This window comes from Sebastes fasciatus, chromosome 10, assembly GCF_043250625.1.
Source record: "Sebastes fasciatus isolate fSebFas1 chromosome 10, fSebFas1.pri, whole genome shotgun sequence".
NCBI lineage: Eukaryota > Metazoa > Chordata > Actinopteri > Perciformes > Sebastidae > Sebastes > Sebastes fasciatus.
The window spans coordinates 16,176,154-16,194,556 of NC_133804.1; the positions used below are offsets into that span (position 1 = coordinate 16,176,154).

Sequence of the window (18,403 nt, forward strand, 5' to 3'; positions counted from 1 at the left end):
TACATGAAATCCCACCAACAGAATTAACTCCACACACTGAGAGAAAGAGAGAGCACACCTGAACAAATTATTTTTTTAACAAGTCTACCCACAAACAAGCTGCATCTTGTAATGTGCAATCCTGTGATATTAACTGGTATTCCAGTTTTCCCCTTGTTCCAGTGCCACGGTTTGAATTACGCTGGGAAAATAGGACATGGCTTTCAGTCCCGACGGGGTATTTAAGTCATTGTAACTTGAAGATTTTTTTTCCATCTGCAAGTTCATGCATGCTTCGTGAATGAGTCCAAAATATTTTTTGTGGACACTGGGTTTTAGTGCACTACATTTCTGACAATATATATTAGTTAAAGGCAGTATTTCAAATGGTGATTGTATACATGTATGTGAATGGTTCATGGTCACACTTGAATAACGTGACAAACTGACAGTCAGAATCAGCATCTGCAAAACAAGTTTGTGCATGTTCCAAACTATCCTTTTCTCCTGCAACAGTCAAACACATAATCGTATAGTTTTAGTTGTGCTCTCAGCTCAAGTACAAGTTGTGCAGCCATTACTGTGCCTGTAAATTATTAAGGTTATGCAGGCAGGGGGATCTGCTTCATCTAATACAAAGGCCAGCAACATGTGGGTTGAGGGGACCGATTACCATGAACATCTGATCCTGGACAAGCGTCAGGGAACGTGTGAATTAGGGCCACCTGGACAGCGAGCTGCCCAAAGTCTGCTGCTGACAAGAGGTTAGATCAAAGAATAGCCTCAAACACTTGGAAGCCTAATTTATGCATGGGGGGGGACAAAAACACAGCTTGCATAACTCCAGTTCATGCAATAATTTGCTTCTCATTAACGGTCAAATAACACAAATTAAATTCTTTGTGTTAATTCCGAAATATTTCCCATCGTCTCTCCAGTCCAGACAAGAGAAGGGAGCCAACACCCTTACATAATGCTCCGTTATGCATGAGCAGCTATGTTCACACCTCAGTATGGCTGTCAAATCTACCATCCCCTACCCGCTCGGCACACACCGACACTCCTTCAGCGGGACCGGACGAACCCGGCTGCCAGAGGATGAAAGGAGAGAGTGGGAGGAAGGAGAAGCGTGAGAGAAAAGGAAGTATAACAGCATCCAAGGACACAAGCACATCCAGGTTTATCAAACAACAAGCAGCCCCCAGGACGAGCAGTAAGCCAAGAACACCTCCATGGACTACTTTGTTCATTTATTTGAATCAGATGCAGCGTTTCTGGCAGTTATCCTTCCTCTGTGTACTCTGAAAAAATGCCGTCTACAAATGTACTACATTCCAGATATGCAATACAGCAAAAGCCTATAAACATTAGGAGACAATGTAGGTCTAGAAAAAGCAATAATGTACAAAGGGCTGCGTACACAAAATATAAAATGCAAGTAAGGAACAATTTACAAAACAAATTAGCCTTGAGTCAAAGGACCTGCGAAGGGCTCTGGCTTCAGGGTTACAGGTCAGACCGCCAACAGCGTTTGCTGGCTTCCGCTAGTGCCAATCTTTCACCTGTGCCCATCTCTTTAGGATTTATTATGCAAAAGAGCCACGCTAATGCACAGTTTCAAGGTCGCAGGCCTTTCAGATAAATACACACTACGGCAACATCGTTGCAACAACCAACATGAGCAAGCTCTGGGCCTCAAAGATTATTCTCAAAAAGAAATGTTGGCACCTACACACACACATAACTCATGCTGAAAATTAGTTTCTATATAAAATGAGGAAGTAGTCCATGCCCTGGGGTCCTAAAGATAAGAAAAGAACTATTGAATGTCCATTGATTTAGTGGCGAATTCACTGTAAAATATAATGAGGGTCCGACCATGAGGCCCCGCTTCACTTTTTAGCAGTTACGTGATGCTCATCTAAAAAATAGTGAACTAAAGGCCAAACAAGAAATGCTAATGTGAGGAAAAATAGAGGTGATTGCATTATCTATACCTTGTTGTCAACGGTCAAACAAAGCCATCCAATGCCAACGATGAGCAAGTAAAAATGGCCGAGAGTCAAGTGCCAGTATGTCAACAGCAAGCGATGAAAAAGCATCAGCTACAGAACATGAATGGAGATCAATAGAGCAAACATCCAATGCTAAATTGAGCTGAAAATGTAATTGCTCAGTCAGAAATAAATGGTGCATTAGAGAATTGAGTGAGTCTGAAACTTTACATTAAATTATGCTTTAAATCAAATTATGCCCAAATTGTGAAATGGGCACAGGATGGGACAGGCGGGATATAAGACTGCATTCAGCTACTGCCAAACTCCCAATGATGACTCGGGTCTGATGACACTGCGTCCTGTCACAGCATCTCACTATTCAGTGACTATCTCGCCTTGTCACAATCTGCATGCTGTTAGCTGAACAGACACTCTGGGTAACCAGAAAAGTACAAGGCCACTCATACTGTAATACAATCCATCACTATGGTCTGACAATGCAACCTTGTGGAAGTTTTTAAAATCATAATTTCATATAACTTTTAAATGCAACTGACACTTTATCAGAGAGATGTTGATTCTCTGATTCACCAGTCTGTGGTGTTGCATAGGATTAAATTATAATTCCTCTATATACTGTATGTAAACTAGGTGGACAAACAACCAGTGTAAGTCTTCCAAAAAACAAAATTCACATTTTAAGTAAGGTAATATTTATTACCTTACTTAAAAAGACCTTACCTAAAGAATTCAGTTGCAGATTACATTGTACATGTGTCTGTAGTTCTCTAGTCACTCTGTGTAAACAGCACCTCTAATGCAAGTAAGTTGTGTAATGTAAGTAACCACAGTGCAATCCACCCTGTCAAATATAATCTTAGTTAATGCGACTATGGGCAATATGGTGGCGGTTAAGTCAATGCAATATAAACTAAGGCTGCAACTAACAATTATTTTATTATCAATGAATCTGCGGCTTATTTTCTTGATAAATCCATTGATCGTTTAGTATAGGGACCCCCAGGGGTCTGTGGTACTCTGTCAGGGGTTCTGCAAAACAATTTTCTATAAATCATAAAATTGTGCTCTATCATTAAATAGTGCATATCAACAGATGGGGACCATTTGTGCAAATAAAACAAGCATATGGTGTCCATTACTCCACCCACGTTAGCTTTGGGACAACAGAAATTCTGATGTGATTGCGACACACAGCAATAAGTTCATTATTTCAAAGTTGAAGCATTTACTGAAAGTCAGCTTTAAGACTGGTAAGTTTAAAGATCTGGATTTATTAGGACTATGTCTTGCTACTCTTCATCTTTTGAAAGCTTTTACTTGAATCAATTACTTGAAATGTAGGCTATAAATGCTGTCAAATTTAGTTCAAATGTTATTTGAATAAAATCCCCCTCTGTTTAAAAAGGTATACAAGTGGTATTCAATAACATTGCTAATTTTCCTGCTGCATGACCCTCAGGAAACACCAACATGCGAGTCACACAAGAATAAAACACCACATCCAGTTTCCTTTTACGTGGCCCTTCTTCATTGACATAAACATGTTGCCATTTATGGCCTGCAACTCTGCATTTGAAACAAGCTGTAAGGATTTCTGGCCATTGGTGATGTCACGACTAAACAATGTTTAGACCCTTGACATAATTTTAAACGTAAACATTCTATATGTGTCCTAGTTCATTCCTGGTTGCAGTGTATGCGAATGTCATCAGCTGACAGGAAGTACACATGGACCCAAGCTGTTGCCTAGCAACGCAATTCTGTTGCAATTCCATCAAAATTCGCTAAAACGGAGCGTTTCAGACAGAGGGTAAATACAGGCATATTCAGGCTGACAGTATGAGGAAAATAAAGGGTTTCTTGAACATTACAGCATGTAAACATGTTCTAGTAGAATCACAAAATACAAGTATGAACCTGAAAATAAGCATAATATGGGACCTTTAAGCTTGGTGTCAAGGTTTAACTGAAGCGTGGCTCCGGCAGCAAGTGTATCTCCAGACCAGGGAGTGTTCAAGCAAGTCAAACTGACAAGTATCTCTAAGCAAACGGCAAATAAAGAGGCTACCGCGATGTGTAGGAGGAGGAAGGTAAGTGACAGCAGGACCGACATCGGGACACGGAGTGTTATTTACCCTGACACAAATAGATTTTGAGGTCAAAACAAAATCGATGCTGTAACTTATTCTTACAAAAGTGCTGCAGCAAATTGAAAAAAAAAAGCAAGCCCAAAAGAATACAGTAGGTTAAAGCTCGCCTGCTCTTGTGGTTTTGTAACTCGGGTACTGGAAGAAAAACACATAAGCTCATTCAGTGCGGAATGCAGGATCTGTGCCATTAAGCTTCACAGAAATCCACTCAGAAAATCTACTTAAACACATTTAATGAGGTGTGAGGGAGCCGTGTAAAGAAGAGAGAGCACTGGGGACCTATGCTTGTACTCCTTTATGTCCTGCCCGTGTACTAATAACACTGACAACGACAGATTCATTGTTAAGTCCATGTTCCCGTTTGACCTCAGTATCCATTTCGTGTAATCCTCTGCACAAAAATGAACCAAGCTGCATAGTCGAATGTCTCATTACCAGTACATGAGAAGAGTCCTTTATCATACTCAACTACTTAACAACATCTGCTTCAGCTGTATCTTATCTATGCTATCAGGTTTTATGATGTTGCACTCAGCTTAAGTGGATTCATCACAGGTCAACCTTATCTGCCTCTTAATGCAGTACATATTAGCAGTTTTTCCTCTCACCACAGTCTACAGGGAAAACCATATAACAAGGAGATCTATGATATTAAAGTAAGTCTAGGCCTGAACATCAAATTATATTCTGAGTGTAATGGAATGAATAAATAGCAATTGAGCAACCGCCAGTAAACCGTTGCAGGAAATGTTGATGACAACAGTAAAAACAGCCTAACTGCAACATAAAGTTGCTATTATGACAGGCTGAACAGAGCTGAGTGATGAATGTTTGAATGCAAGGGGAAAGATGCACGCGTTGAGTCAATGCTGTTAGTCACTGCAGTACTCTATCTGGCACTCGCCTCTCTTTCATTCTTTCTCGTCAGCCCACTCGCCCGTCTTCTTCCAGCATGCTCACTCTGTCTCACTAATTGTAACTCGCTCAGATTTGATTACACATCCAAGTGCTCATTGCCTACTAGGCTGCAGAGGAATTTAGAGAGGCGACAATATCGTTTGAAGAAAATATAGACACATTAACATCAAACCAAATTAAAGGGTTGTCAGAACAATGGCTTTAAGAAGTATTTGACTCTTTATTGCATTTCCTGTTGAGTTCTTAATAAAGCTATTTCACATCACATGGGCTAATTTGTCTAATTTCAGCACAAAGATCCTTTGTTTTATTTAAGTGAACAGATAGTCATGATATTCAATACATCTTTAATCACAAAAAACATAATTTAGTATAATTTGACCTGCTTATTTTCAATACAGTAGCATCATATTGTCTCACGGGAAAATAATGTTTCATACCATTAAAGGGCAGGTCCATTATTATTATTATTTTTTATTTTTTTTTAAAAAGGTTTTTATATTATTCTTTAGCTTCCCAGTGGTGTTCCTTAGGTCAGACAATAACACAAACTAACTGTTGCAGCAGTAGACCAGCAACTCCCACGTTCTGTGGGGTAAAATGTCAAATTAAATGTTTTTGTGAATGGGGTCTGGTCTTTGTCTTGAAGAACCCGATATAACGGCTTCAGTTTCCCGTCAGAAATGGCTGTCTGATGGAGAGGTAAAACTGTGAACATATTCTAAATACAGCGTTCACTTAAACTGATATTGATATTTTTCAGAGGTGGCTATAATACGTTTTTCTGCTGCTCCCGTCCTCAGCCGCTTTACCTCGCCGTCAGACAGCTCTTTCCAACGGGGAACTGAAGCCGTTATAATGCTCTCTTCGAAGCCACCAGACTACATTCACAAAAGCAGTAATTTTACCTCGAAGAACACGTAAGTATACATACAACCCCACTTAAAAAAAAATCCAAACCAACCCTTTCACTTATTTCCAAACTTGACTCAGCTAGTGCTAGTGGTTACATAATTATTAAATATTCATAACTTTATTGATTAGCTTACTTTGATACTGTAACCTACGTTACGAGTGGGCTATTCCATTTGAAAAAAAATGGAACAGTAATAAAGCTATTTCACATCACATGTTCACCACACCTCATTTATAATAATTTAACCAGATTATTTTCAATACAGTAGGACCAGATTGTCTCACTGGAAAATAATGTTAAACATTTCATACCATTAATTATACTGCATCTTTAGACTTTTTGATATTTTCTTTTCCAGCTTTAGTCTCCCCTCTATATATCTAAGAAACATCATTAACAGGTGGATGTACATCTTACAATTTGTTTTTGGGTTGTCCATACTTTGAGGCTACCAAGTCAAGGAAAAGCAGAGCCATTACCCCATTGTGCATCTAGAGCAGGCGTTACCTCCATCATGAATCCACCAACACTTGGCCTATAGCATAGTCTACAGAGCCCATATCAGAGGCTACTCTCTCCTCTGTCCGCTGTTTCACACTGTGATGAATGGTCCCACAGAGTTATAATAGTCCAACTTGAACTGAGGGCCGATCCTAAGGAGCTGTTGTGGATAGGCAAAGGCTCATTGTTCTACCAGCATCCCTGCAGCTGTACTAGACACAGAGCGTACTGTACCATGGGCTGGTACTGGCCTACATTACACTGTGTCCCTCGACAGTGGGGAGGAGGGGAAACTCATCTAGACCTCGTACTGGGAGAGCTGCTTCCTCAATCATTTGGTCACATCAGAAAGCAGACAGATATTGCGCTAACTACTTTTGCAACGCCTACGGTCTACAGGCAACTTTTGAAATGTCAACCGTCGAAATACCACGGACATTTTGTGACTGGATAGCAGGTGGCCATGAGATGAAAATATGTGTGCAATGTAAATACAAACTATGCAAATCACTTGTGGGAAACCTGTGAGCACTGTGGACAATCTATCTCAGCTATTGACACCAGAGAAGATGATAAAGCAGTTGGCCTATGTTTCGGCATTTCTTTAATTTCTGTGAAGAAAACTAAAACTTTGGATTATTATTTAGATATAAACTTGATAAGTACACAGTTAAGAGGCTGCACACATGCCGCGTCTAAAAAACGTGGAAAATGGCAGCTATGCCGCTATTTTTTTTCTTTCCAATGTGCGTGGGAGGTTGCGATCCTGTCGCGCCTGCCGTTACTAAGCAACCAAAACCTGAGTGCTGCAATGAAGTTGATGATGAAGTTGCGGTAATTTAGCAGGAAGCCTCACCGACTAAACTAAACACAAGCAAAACAAAGATAAATGCATTTTCCGTAAATTCCTCGCTCGATTTCTTCAACTTCTTTCAACCGGATGTTGTGCCGTCCTCGGACGGAAAGGGTGAAGTCAGTAAACTAGTCCGTGGGACAGATGTAAAGCTCTGGGTAGTCCTGCACTTAAATGATTAATTTCTCCTCCATAAATTTACCATAGACTGATATTTACAGAAGAAAGAAAAGATATCTGCCGGCTGTGATTGGTTGTTGCTCGTTACATGACATGCGGTGTGTGCTGCAGCATTCCAAAAGTTGAACTATTTTTGTCTCGGAGCACAGCCGCCACGGGCCAAAAAATAGGAGCTTGGGAACGCTTGTACGCCGCAATGGCGTCGCTCCTTTAACTAACAAAGAACTAGTATAACAATGGCCAAGTGTCAGGGAGAAGAAAACACTAGATTTGTCAAAAAAGAAGACTATTAGAAAAAAAAATACAAAAACACTGACATTTGCATTAAAAGTTCCTCGAAATAACAGGAAAACTCATCTCTGAGTTCACAGGAAATAATCTGTTCAAAATTCATCCAAATTCCTCGTATTACACAATCTTCCTACAGTTACTTCCCTATTTGAGTTAATTGAACAGTTTATCAGTTGTTCTGTACCGTTATTGTTATACACTGAATACAATATGAAATATTGATAAAATGACATTTAGTCAGGGGTCGTCAGAGTACACAATGATAGAAAAGGAGTCCCTTAAGGGAAACGGTTGGGAACCACTGTGATAAAGAAATGTTGTGGAACACAAAAAATGGCTGTAGACATTACAACAGGAACTGTGTAAGCAGCGAGTCACACATTGCTGACAGAAGTCTGCGGTCATTCGTGGCCTCTGTTCCTCAAAATATAACCTTACAGAGACTAAATAAAAGACTAGAACATAGCCTAAACGTCACAAAGCAAACCTGGGTTAAAGTTTTCAGTAGGCAAGTTATTTTTTAACTAGTTTATAGTCTTAAAGCATTCATTTACTGAGGCTTTGGTTTTGCTTGAGAGATTATATGTTACTCCAGCTCGAACTTTGTCCCCATTGCTCAGTAAGTTCCTGGAGAGGATGACAAAAAGTGAATAGGGTTCTTATGGAGAAAAACCTCCACACTTTTTGCTTTAAGACCGGGAAAAGTGAGCACATTTCCAGCAGCAGCCTAGTCACACTTTAATCTATAATTAAAGAGAATTTAAAGTAGTGTAGCCATAAATGGAGTATGGTTTTTCCAGCCAAGTGCACATATGCTCTGTTTTTGTGTGCTTGTGTGAGACAAATCACATGATTCAGCTACTTAGAACGAAGGTGCTTGATCCAGCTGCTTTTTCTATGTAGTGTATGGGTTGTGAACTTACTGCTGACAAGCTTTAAAAAAATCTCCATCTCAGCTGCAGCCCTACTGATGACATTATCTTTAATAATGTACTGGGCTACACTGGCTGTAATTGCTGTTCAATTAATTATCCTGAGACACTGCATAGGAAGGCAATGACAAAAATCAATGAGGCCGTTTCCTGCTTCTGCTCAGATGGCATGCTTGATTTGGGGTTGGGTTTCCTCACCGAGCGTTTCATCCCACTGAACTGTAAGCACATTAAAAAGACTCATTTCTCTCCCTGCGAATGAGCTACACTGCCTGCCTTGCTGGGAGTTTGTGGTGGAGATAATTATTGTAGGCTGTTGCTCAACCTAGGTGTTCATGCGAGCGTGTGTGGGAGGGGGGGGCACGTTCGTATGTTTTCCAGCACTCGTTAAATCCTCACATGGACTTTGCTGTTCCTCTTCCTCTGTGTCAACGGGTACCCTATCATTTCAGGTGACAATAAAAAAAATGGGATGACAAAAACATTACAGATGCTGGCGTCTCACCTCCTCCCTCTGTGCTCAGACACAGAGAGTGAGACACAGACACACACACATCTCAGCATTCTCTTCACATCTCACTGCGAATGCTCTCTGGGTAATGCTAGAGCTGGAGCATGGCACAGAAAATCTCTGGATGAGCCTTTATACATATATGGATGACGGGCATGCATTCTGAGTGCCGCCAGCCTGGCGAGGATACGTGGGTCAGGAAAAGGAGGAGCGATGTGAGGAGAATTCAAAATAAATGAAGCAACCTGAATTATTTAGAGGTACAAACTGAGAATTCAACCTAGCTTTTAAAAGGAAGTGGAAAATTGCCGCAAAAAGCCATCCGCGGTCCCCTTGTATCCAAGCTGACCCGCCCACTCCAATGTGAACTGCTACAGGAAGCCTGAAAGGGTCCATCCATTAGGTGGAGAAAGAGATGGAGGTGCAAAGAGGCTACAGGTCCACCCCCCCTGTTTCACTCCAGTTTGAGTCACGCAGGGCTTTCCGCACTCGCCCACTATATTTCATCAGCCCGCTTTCCCACTGCCGGCCGTTTATTCCTTCGCACTGCCACCCTCTCCACAATAAATATATTTATTATCCTGCTGTGTGTTGCAGATGAGCTCCTTTGGCTAGGTTTCCATTACTGAGCCAAGTGCAGGAGACCAGATGGAGAGAGGAGGAAGGAGGAGAAAGAAATCAGAGTAAGCAATTCTGTTTGCAAGCCAATTCACGGCGCAAGACTAATGGCGGCAAAACTGAGCACAGCTCTGATCAATACACATCTCTCCTAATCAAACAGGCCTGATAAATCAACTGGGTCTGCATGCCTTTTACGGTCTGTGGCCTTCAGATGGCACTCTTAACCTAACTGCTCACCCAAGAGTGACGACTCTGTTCAAGGACTCTTGTATCTCATTGGTTAATAAAAGCCCCTAATATGTTTCCAACAGGTGCTGCTAGCTGACACGAGTATATGAAAGCAAGACTGAACTGAATGCAATATAAAAATACAATTTGGAGCATTCTGTGGCAGAAAAACCACAACGCACAGTAATGAAAAAAGCATCAGGAACATTTGACTTTACAAAGTGCTTATACAGTAATGCTTGAAATTAAACTCATTACCCGAACACTTGCAGGTCAGATGGAAGTACTGTATCGTACAGCAGCAGGTACAAAAACATCCTCTTTTATTGCTGAACGAACCATTAGCTTCCCCTGGGAAGAATGATACCGGGTAAAGCCTCTGAAAATAAATTCAACCTTGTGTGTTTACGTTAGCGGAAAAAAAGAAATCACCTTAATGTGCAGGTGTGTGTAGTCTGTGTGCACCGAGTTGTGTTAGTGCCTGCATGCAGGTTTGTGTGTACATATCAGACCTGCGATTGCTCATAGTTGACCTCAGAAACAGCTTTACAGAGCCCTGGGGCCTCCAAACGCATTTGACATGCAATCCTTCAAACACACTACACATAACAACATCTCCTGCCAGGTAGGGACATGTTTGTTTACTAGTGCTCGGGTCACAGTCAAGTAGAGACAGATCTGAGACTGGCAGGCCTCAGTGCATTAGCCTGCAGCAGGATGGATGGACTGAAGAGAGCTGGAGAGGAGGGCAGAAGGGTGAGAAGGAAGCCCTACTGAGAGAGGAGAGGACCAGAGTGGTGCTGCTCCTTGAGCAGAGACTTCACTACACAAGCCTTAAAACACAACTGCATTAGCATGATTCAGGGTTACACGGTGAACCCCCCACCTCCTCAGAATAAGACTTTAAAGCAATATCAGGCCACAAGAAAAAGAACAACTCTCATAACATCAAGGGACGATGTTGATGTTCTATGTTAGGGAAATAAATTGACTAAATGTCAGGACATCACTGGAGTGCTTATGACTCAAAATCAAAACCACAAGGAAAAACGGTTGGCTTGTCATCCTTTGATTAGAACACATATTCACATGCTATTTTAAGATGCTACTGAGACAAAAGACATTACAATATTTAAGCGTTCTACAGCTCGTGCCTAAATAACCCCCAAGAGGCTCCCGTTAAAATGCAATCCTACTTCTCCGCAGTATATGGTGCTAATTAAAAAACCCTGACGTCTTATACTTCACACAAGAAATGTGATTTACAACCATAAAACAATCCAGCTAACTTTACTTTATTTTTTTTTAAACTTTTCAGTCATATTAGGGTTTCAATATTATTTTTGATTAATCGTTTTGTAAATAAATTGTCCGAAAATAAAGTTATTTTATAAAGATATTCAATTTAATATCATACAAGACAAAAAAGCAGCAAATCTAGAGCTGCAAAGATTAATTGACTAGTTGTTAAATATGAAATTAATTAATCACCAACTATTTTGATAATCGATTGGTCGGTTTGAGTCACTTTTTAAGAAAAAAAAGTAAAATTTCTCTGATTCCAGCTTCTTAAATGTGAATATTTCCTGGTTTCTTTACTCCTCTATGACAATAAACTGAATATCTTTGGGTTGTGGACAAAACAAGACATTTGAGGATGTCATCTTGGGCTTTGGGGAAACACTGATCAACATTTTTCACCATTTTATATACTAACTACTAATCGATTAATCGACAGATTAATCGTTAGATTGTCGAAAATAATTGTTGCAACTCTAAGCAAATCCTCACACTCACAAGCTAGAAATAGAGAATGTTTGGCATTTTTGCTTAAAAACAGTCAGTGATTAACTGATTATCAAAACACTTGTTTAATTAATCCATTAAGTGACTAATTGTTTCATCACTTAATTCTATTATTGTATAATCCAAACTCAAAGCAAATCCATTTTTGTCAACATGACCACTTCCTGTCATCGTGCACAGGATAAGAGCTAGGGCTGCCCCCTCTTAGTCGATTAGTCATTTAATCAGTTTTATGCTTTTTCCATGCTGAATGACTTCATTTTAAGAAAGTTATGAGTGCATTGGAACAGTATGCCAGGAAATAATACTGACTCGGGTAAAAAATATAACTCCTGGGGCTGCAGCTGTATGCTTTAGTCGATTAGTAATTTTTATGCTTTTTTCATGCTGAATGACTTATTTCTAAGAAACACATGAGCACATCTCTGGTAAACACAAGATTTAAAGTGGTGCTTTTGTGTGATACTTTGTGGAGAAACTTTACAGAGCTTTACAGATCTGTCGATTAAATCAACTAATCAATTAGTCGACCAAAATTTCTTTGGTCGAGGACGGTCCTAGTAAGAGCATCTGTCGAGCTTCAGTGTACTTCATTACTGAGCAGAAGAGTCACAACACAAAGCAGAAACTTCACACGTGTGATTTCAACTGAGCTAGAGAGTAGGAGGAGGCCTTCTGGTTACCATGGTGCAAAAAAAAGATACTGAGGTGCTGCCTGGGTGATGGTGTTTTCATGTGTCGGTGCTGTTCTTCTTGCAGTCAAGGCAGGGGCTTCCACGATGAATACTATCACATTTCCGCCAGGCTCCACCTCTCACAGATCATACTGCTGCCTTCAAGGGCTTGAGCGAACATCAAAGGCAACTGTGTGATTTTGCATTCCTGTCAGAGCATTACAACCTCTGGAGCTTCCCCCCCTGATGAAAAGCCCAACTCCACTCGCTCCCACAGCCATCTTTAATGATTTTCCAAAGACACACTCAGGGTTTAGTGGCACAGTGCATCATAGTGGGAGAGTCAAGTGAGACACATGACGCCTCCTCAGTGCCTTTTGGTACGAGCAGTCATACTCTCCCCCTCCTCTCTCTTCATGATGCACATGTACCCCCCGTGGGCAAGGGAAGGCTGGTGTGAATCAGGAGGCAGAGAGCCTCAGATAACGGCACTGTGTGTGCATCAATGACAGTGTGGCTGGCTGCCCCGCACAAAATATTATTTACAGCTCACACTGGAGAGAAATTACAGCAGCAATCCTGTCCAGAAGGAGGAAAATCAGCTGACCTGGCAACACTTAGAGAGAGGCCAGAAGGAGGGTCAGGCACTATAATTATTATATTGCTTCCCCTTATTCACTGTCGGTATCTATACTGCTCACATAGCCTGTGGGGGATTCAGCCCACTGGTGACAACAGGTTACTGGTGCATAAGAGGATGATAAAGAGGCAGTAAAGGCGGTTTAGCATTTATAAACCTGGCCTTGCGGATAGTTACTACACTTTCAACTCATGGATGATTAGGAAGGGCAATGAAACCAATGGATGAAGTTTAAAAGGGTAGGCATTAAATTGACCAATCGTGAAATATGATGTCAAAGCAGTTCACGCTGGCAAAATACCAACTTGTTAAACTGAACAAATCCAGTGGCTGGATGCAAAGTAACATTAAGAGGGAAAAGAGGTACTGTAGCCAGGTAGAAACAGCTATTATGCATCCCAAGGAAGGGTGCATATTGATTTTGTTTTTCTTATTTTGTCTGTGCAATGGTCTAAAATCCATTCTATCAAAAAGATATAAAAACTAGGGCTGCAACTATTTTCATTGTTGATTAATCTGTCGATTATTTTCTCAATTAATCGATTAGTTGTTGTACCAGAAATAGTGAAAAATGACAATCAGTGTTTCCCAAAGCCCAAGATGATGTCCTCAAATGTCTTCATTTGTCCACAACTCAAAGATATTAAATTGACTGTCATAGAGGAGTAAAGAAACCAGAACATATTCACATTTAAGAAGCTAGAATCAATTTTTTTTTTCTTAAAAAATTACTTAAACCGATTAATTGATTATCAAAATAGTTGGCGATTAATTTAATAGTTGACAACTAATCAATTAATCGTTGAAGCTCTAGATCGGACAAAATGACTAAGTGATGGACATTTTTCTCTATTTTGATACTCAACAATGAATCAATTAATCAACGAATCAACAATGTGTAGGTTAATCAATGATGAAAATAGAGTCTCTGATCTCAGCTGTGGAGACAGTGATGAATTTAATAGTTGACAACTAATTGATTAATCCTTGCAGCTCTACTGTATGTTGATTTTTTTTTCTTATTTTGTCTGAGCAATGGTCGAAAATCTTAAGATATTGTATCAAAAAAATAAATAAAAAAACAGCAAATCCTCAAAATTAAAAAGCTAAAACCAGTGATGTGTTAATAAGCCTTTTGGCTCATTTAATTGGCTGAAATAATGAATTTGTTTATCAAATGTGTTGCTGATTTCATGATGATCCATTAAGATAAGATAAGATAAGATAAGATGAACCTTTATTAATCTCCTGAGGGAAATTCAGGTGTAAAAGCAGCAATGTCAGCAAACAGAGTGAAACACAGGAGAGGTAAAGGCATACAAAAATTACAAAAAACAATAAATAGAGATATAAAAGATACAGAGTGAATGGGTGAACATAATGTATACAGTCCGTCAATAAATAAATGTAGTATGTACAATAAATTAATGTAATATTTACATATGTGCAGTCTATAAAGTGGTATATAGGACGTATAGTGTAAAGTAAGTAATTAATCAGCTTCTGTTTCAACTCTAATGCTAACCATAGAGGCTAAACAGGGAAAGACATACAGTATCTTGTGATGCAGGTCTTTGTGACTTTAAATATAGTGTCTATTTTAAGCATTAGAGGGACCCCAGAGAAAAACAGTCCAGGTCTCTGGAGACAGGCAGATGCCCTCTTAATAGAAAAAATAGAAAAAACAGCAAATCCTCAAAATTAAAAAGCTAAAACCAGTGATGTGTTAATAAGCCTTTTGGCTGAAATAATGAAATTGATTATCAAATTTGTTGCTGATTTTATGATGATCCATTAATCAGCTATTGTTTCAACTGTAATGCATAGAGGCTAAACAGGGAAAGACATACAGTATCTTATGATGCAGGTCTTTGTGCCTTTAAATATAGTGTCTATTTTAAGCATTAGAGGAACCCCAGAGAAAAGCAGTCCAGGTCTCTGGAGACAGGTAGATGCCCTCTTAATAGAGCTTGTTTTACATTAACACAGATGAGACTCACTGTACATTTTGAAGGTGAGTTTACATGGATTCAAGTGTGTGACCTGAAAGCAAATGACTCTCTGAGTTTAGCTAAAAAATCAACTTGCATCTTTCGTGACTTCCTGGCTGGCTTGCACAGAAACTTAGCTAACTGGCTCCTCAGAGCAATGAAGTGGGACAACAGCTGCTTCGTGTTAACAGAGACATTGTGAAGTAACAGTTTGTTGTAAGTTTCTCACGAATTTCCAGCGAAAACAAGACAAGGAAACGCCTGCTTTACAACCTTTCAGAGCAGATTCACTGCAGTTAAAAACTGCTAGCAGGAGCAGCAGGATGCCACAAGCTAACAACGTGTGTGTGAGTGTGTGTGAGATGTTGATGCCAGGCACACATACCAATCGGTTGAGTCTTCTCCGTAGCATCTTCTTCTGTTTATCTTCTTTGATTTCGCAACGCTGACGAACTCTTCCGATTCAACGCGACGCCTATCTGCTTCAGCTTCAGCCTTTCTCCTTGGAATAACTTTACATGTATGTGTTAGTTAACCTGCTAGCCAGCCCTCCTTTAGCTATCTATCCTCTACTCTACCGGTAGTTCTAGCTATATGAAATGCCGCAGCGACGCTACATCGTTTCCATTTTGTTTGATTTCGGTATCTTCGCACCATTCGCATTCTCTCCGCCTGGATATATATTTTTCCGCGTTGCGGTGTTTTTTTTTTTGTAGCTGCTACTCACTAGTCGCGCTTCCCTTTCCTCCTCAAGGCTGCTGAGACGGTCCCTGACATTTCGCTTCTCTGTGTGCCCTGTTGCTGCTTACACTCCTGCGAATCATCTGTGGAGCCGTTTGCTTCGCCGTGTGACTCGCTAAACTGCCGGAGACACAACACTTAACAACTTAACTTGTCTCGTCAGTCCCCCTGGTGCTGCTGCACAGGTCGCCTCACCTTCCCTGTCAAACAGTTTGTTACTCCAGCAGCAGCAGCAGACCCACTAACCGTTCCCACGTTCCAAGCTCCACCCGGCGAAGGTGCGGCGGTTGACGTTCGCAGTGTATTCTGGGTAATGTGGTCCGAATTTGAACTACAGTACTTTCCTATTTTCCTGCATGTTCTTGTGGAAAGAGAGGAAAGCAGGTTGTGAAGCATGTTTTTTGTTTGTTTTTTTGTTGTTTTTTACATTTATCCTTTGATATTGCAATTTATTTATTTTATTTATTTTATTTATTTTATTTATTTTATTTATTTTATTTATTTTATTTATTTTATTTATTTTATTTATTTATTTTATTTATTTTATTTATTTTATTTATTTGCACATATATAAACTGCACAAAATCCAGTCAATGAAAAAAAAAAAAAGAAATGTGCTAGGAGAGGTCAAGAAGCCTTACAGGCTTATACAAATGACTTCCCCCCCCAACGCCAGGAGAAAAAAAAAACAATAACAAAAAAAGGAAGAAAGATCTAAACTAACACAATTTTAAAAATACAACAAAAGTTAATCAACAACAAGAAGTACACAAACACCTAACCAAACAGTGGAAAACAATCCAATAAAAACAATGAAATACATACAAAAAACAGTACAGAAGAAAATAAAATATATCTAAACATATCAAAAAATAATTAGACATCATTAATTAAGTGTGATGATAATTTCCTTTTAAAATGTTCTAAGGATAACGAGCTCTTGATAACATGTATTTTAGTGTTCCATATATATCTGAGGGAGTACTGGCCATGTTTTGTTTTGTAAAAAGGCAGGTGAAGATGATTAACCTGTCTAGTATTATGTGAATTAATTTGAGAATTAGATTTAAAGAAGTTGCTAAACGATGATGGTAAAGAAGAAGGCAAGAACATATATTCATATATAAACACACTTATCTGATGAATATTTATGTCATAAACTGAAAGAATGTTCAGTTTCCTGAACAGTGGAGTAGACGCCTCCTTAGAGTTTGAAAAAGTTGCCAGTCTTACAAATCGTTTTGTTTTATTGACACAACAAACATTAATTACTTCTTTATTGTTTTCTTCCATTTACATGCATGTTCTTTTTAAATATCTATATATTGTAATTTGCTTAACCAATTGTATATATGTGTATATATATATATGTTTTTGTTTTTATTTCGTTCTTTTTTTTATTTTTATTTATTATTGAATTGACGCTTTGGCAATATTGTTCACCTGACAGTTATGCCAATAAAGCAAATTGAATTGAATTGAATTGAATTGAATCCACTTCACAGATCATTGAGAATTTAATTATTAGGTCTTAAATATTATCTGCTGCCATTATAGATTATAATTTTTAAATTTTTAAAGCTTACCTTTATTTCTTTATTTTTTTAATACTCTATTTTTTCTTCAACATTCAAAATTGAAATAAAATGAAGAAAAGAAATAATAATAATAATAATAATAATAATAATAAAAAAAAGAAAGAATAGAGTTAAAATAATAATAATAATAATAATAATAATAATAATACAAAAATAAGAGAGTAATAATAATAGAAAATAAAAAAGGGGGGAGGCACAAATATATAGTAATATCATTTACATGGGCACACACATGCATCCTCCTTCACGTCAGATCACCTCCAAGCATATGTATATGTGCATGCGTGTAAACCCATGTAACTTTTTGTAGTTTTTTTCCACCCTTTTGTTATTTGCTTCAGTGCTGTGATTCTGAGTATTCTAAATAAGTAACGTTCATCTTTACCGAGACCAATTGAGGGTTTCCCAAGTATAATATGTTCTGCTTTTATTCTGTTACTTTTAATTCTTTATGATCAGACTTTATAATTCAACGCCTTATCACGTTGTGAATCTATACAGAAAAGCCTGAGATGACACTGAAGAGATGAACCAGTTGATCCCTCACAGCTCCAAAGAGCTTTTATAACAGCTGTATGGACTGCTGTACAGTTGTGCAAATATTCACTTCTATAAGCATTGATTGCCATTAAGTGTTGTCATGGGGAATGAGACACATAACACCAATGGTGGAGGACGTATTCACATATTTTACTTAGAAATGGAGCAAATATGATAAAAAAAAAAGTTATTGTTATATAACGGTCACTATATCCTGACAGTGATGATCAATGATCGATGATCCTCCGGTGTCTTCCGGTGCTCCTAATGGCATCTGCAAGATTTCACAGACCGGAGGAAAACAACCAATCAGAA

At 39.0% G+C, this 18,403-nt stretch overlaps 1 protein-coding gene across 9 annotated transcripts in view; it reads right to left on the minus strand.

Annotated features, from left to right (window-relative positions):
- atp11c (ATPase phospholipid transporting 11C (ATP11C blood group)) overlaps positions 1-16,227 on the minus strand; it is a 52,783-nt gene extending 36,556 nt beyond the window's left edge. For 8 of the 9 annotated variants that reach the window (XM_074648502.1, XM_074648501.1, XM_074648496.1 and 5 more), the window contains exon 1: positions 15,595-16,227. In XM_074648502.1, the coding sequence (XP_074504603.1) occupies positions 15,595-15,621 (27 nt within the window). In that variant the 5' untranslated portion in view covers positions 15,622-16,227. Of the gene's footprint in view, positions 1-6,488; positions 6,636-15,594 lie in introns of those variants that run through there. The other variant, XM_074648500.1, reaches the window with a different exon arrangement.
- Between the last annotated feature and the right edge of the window lie 2,176 nt (positions 16,228-18,403).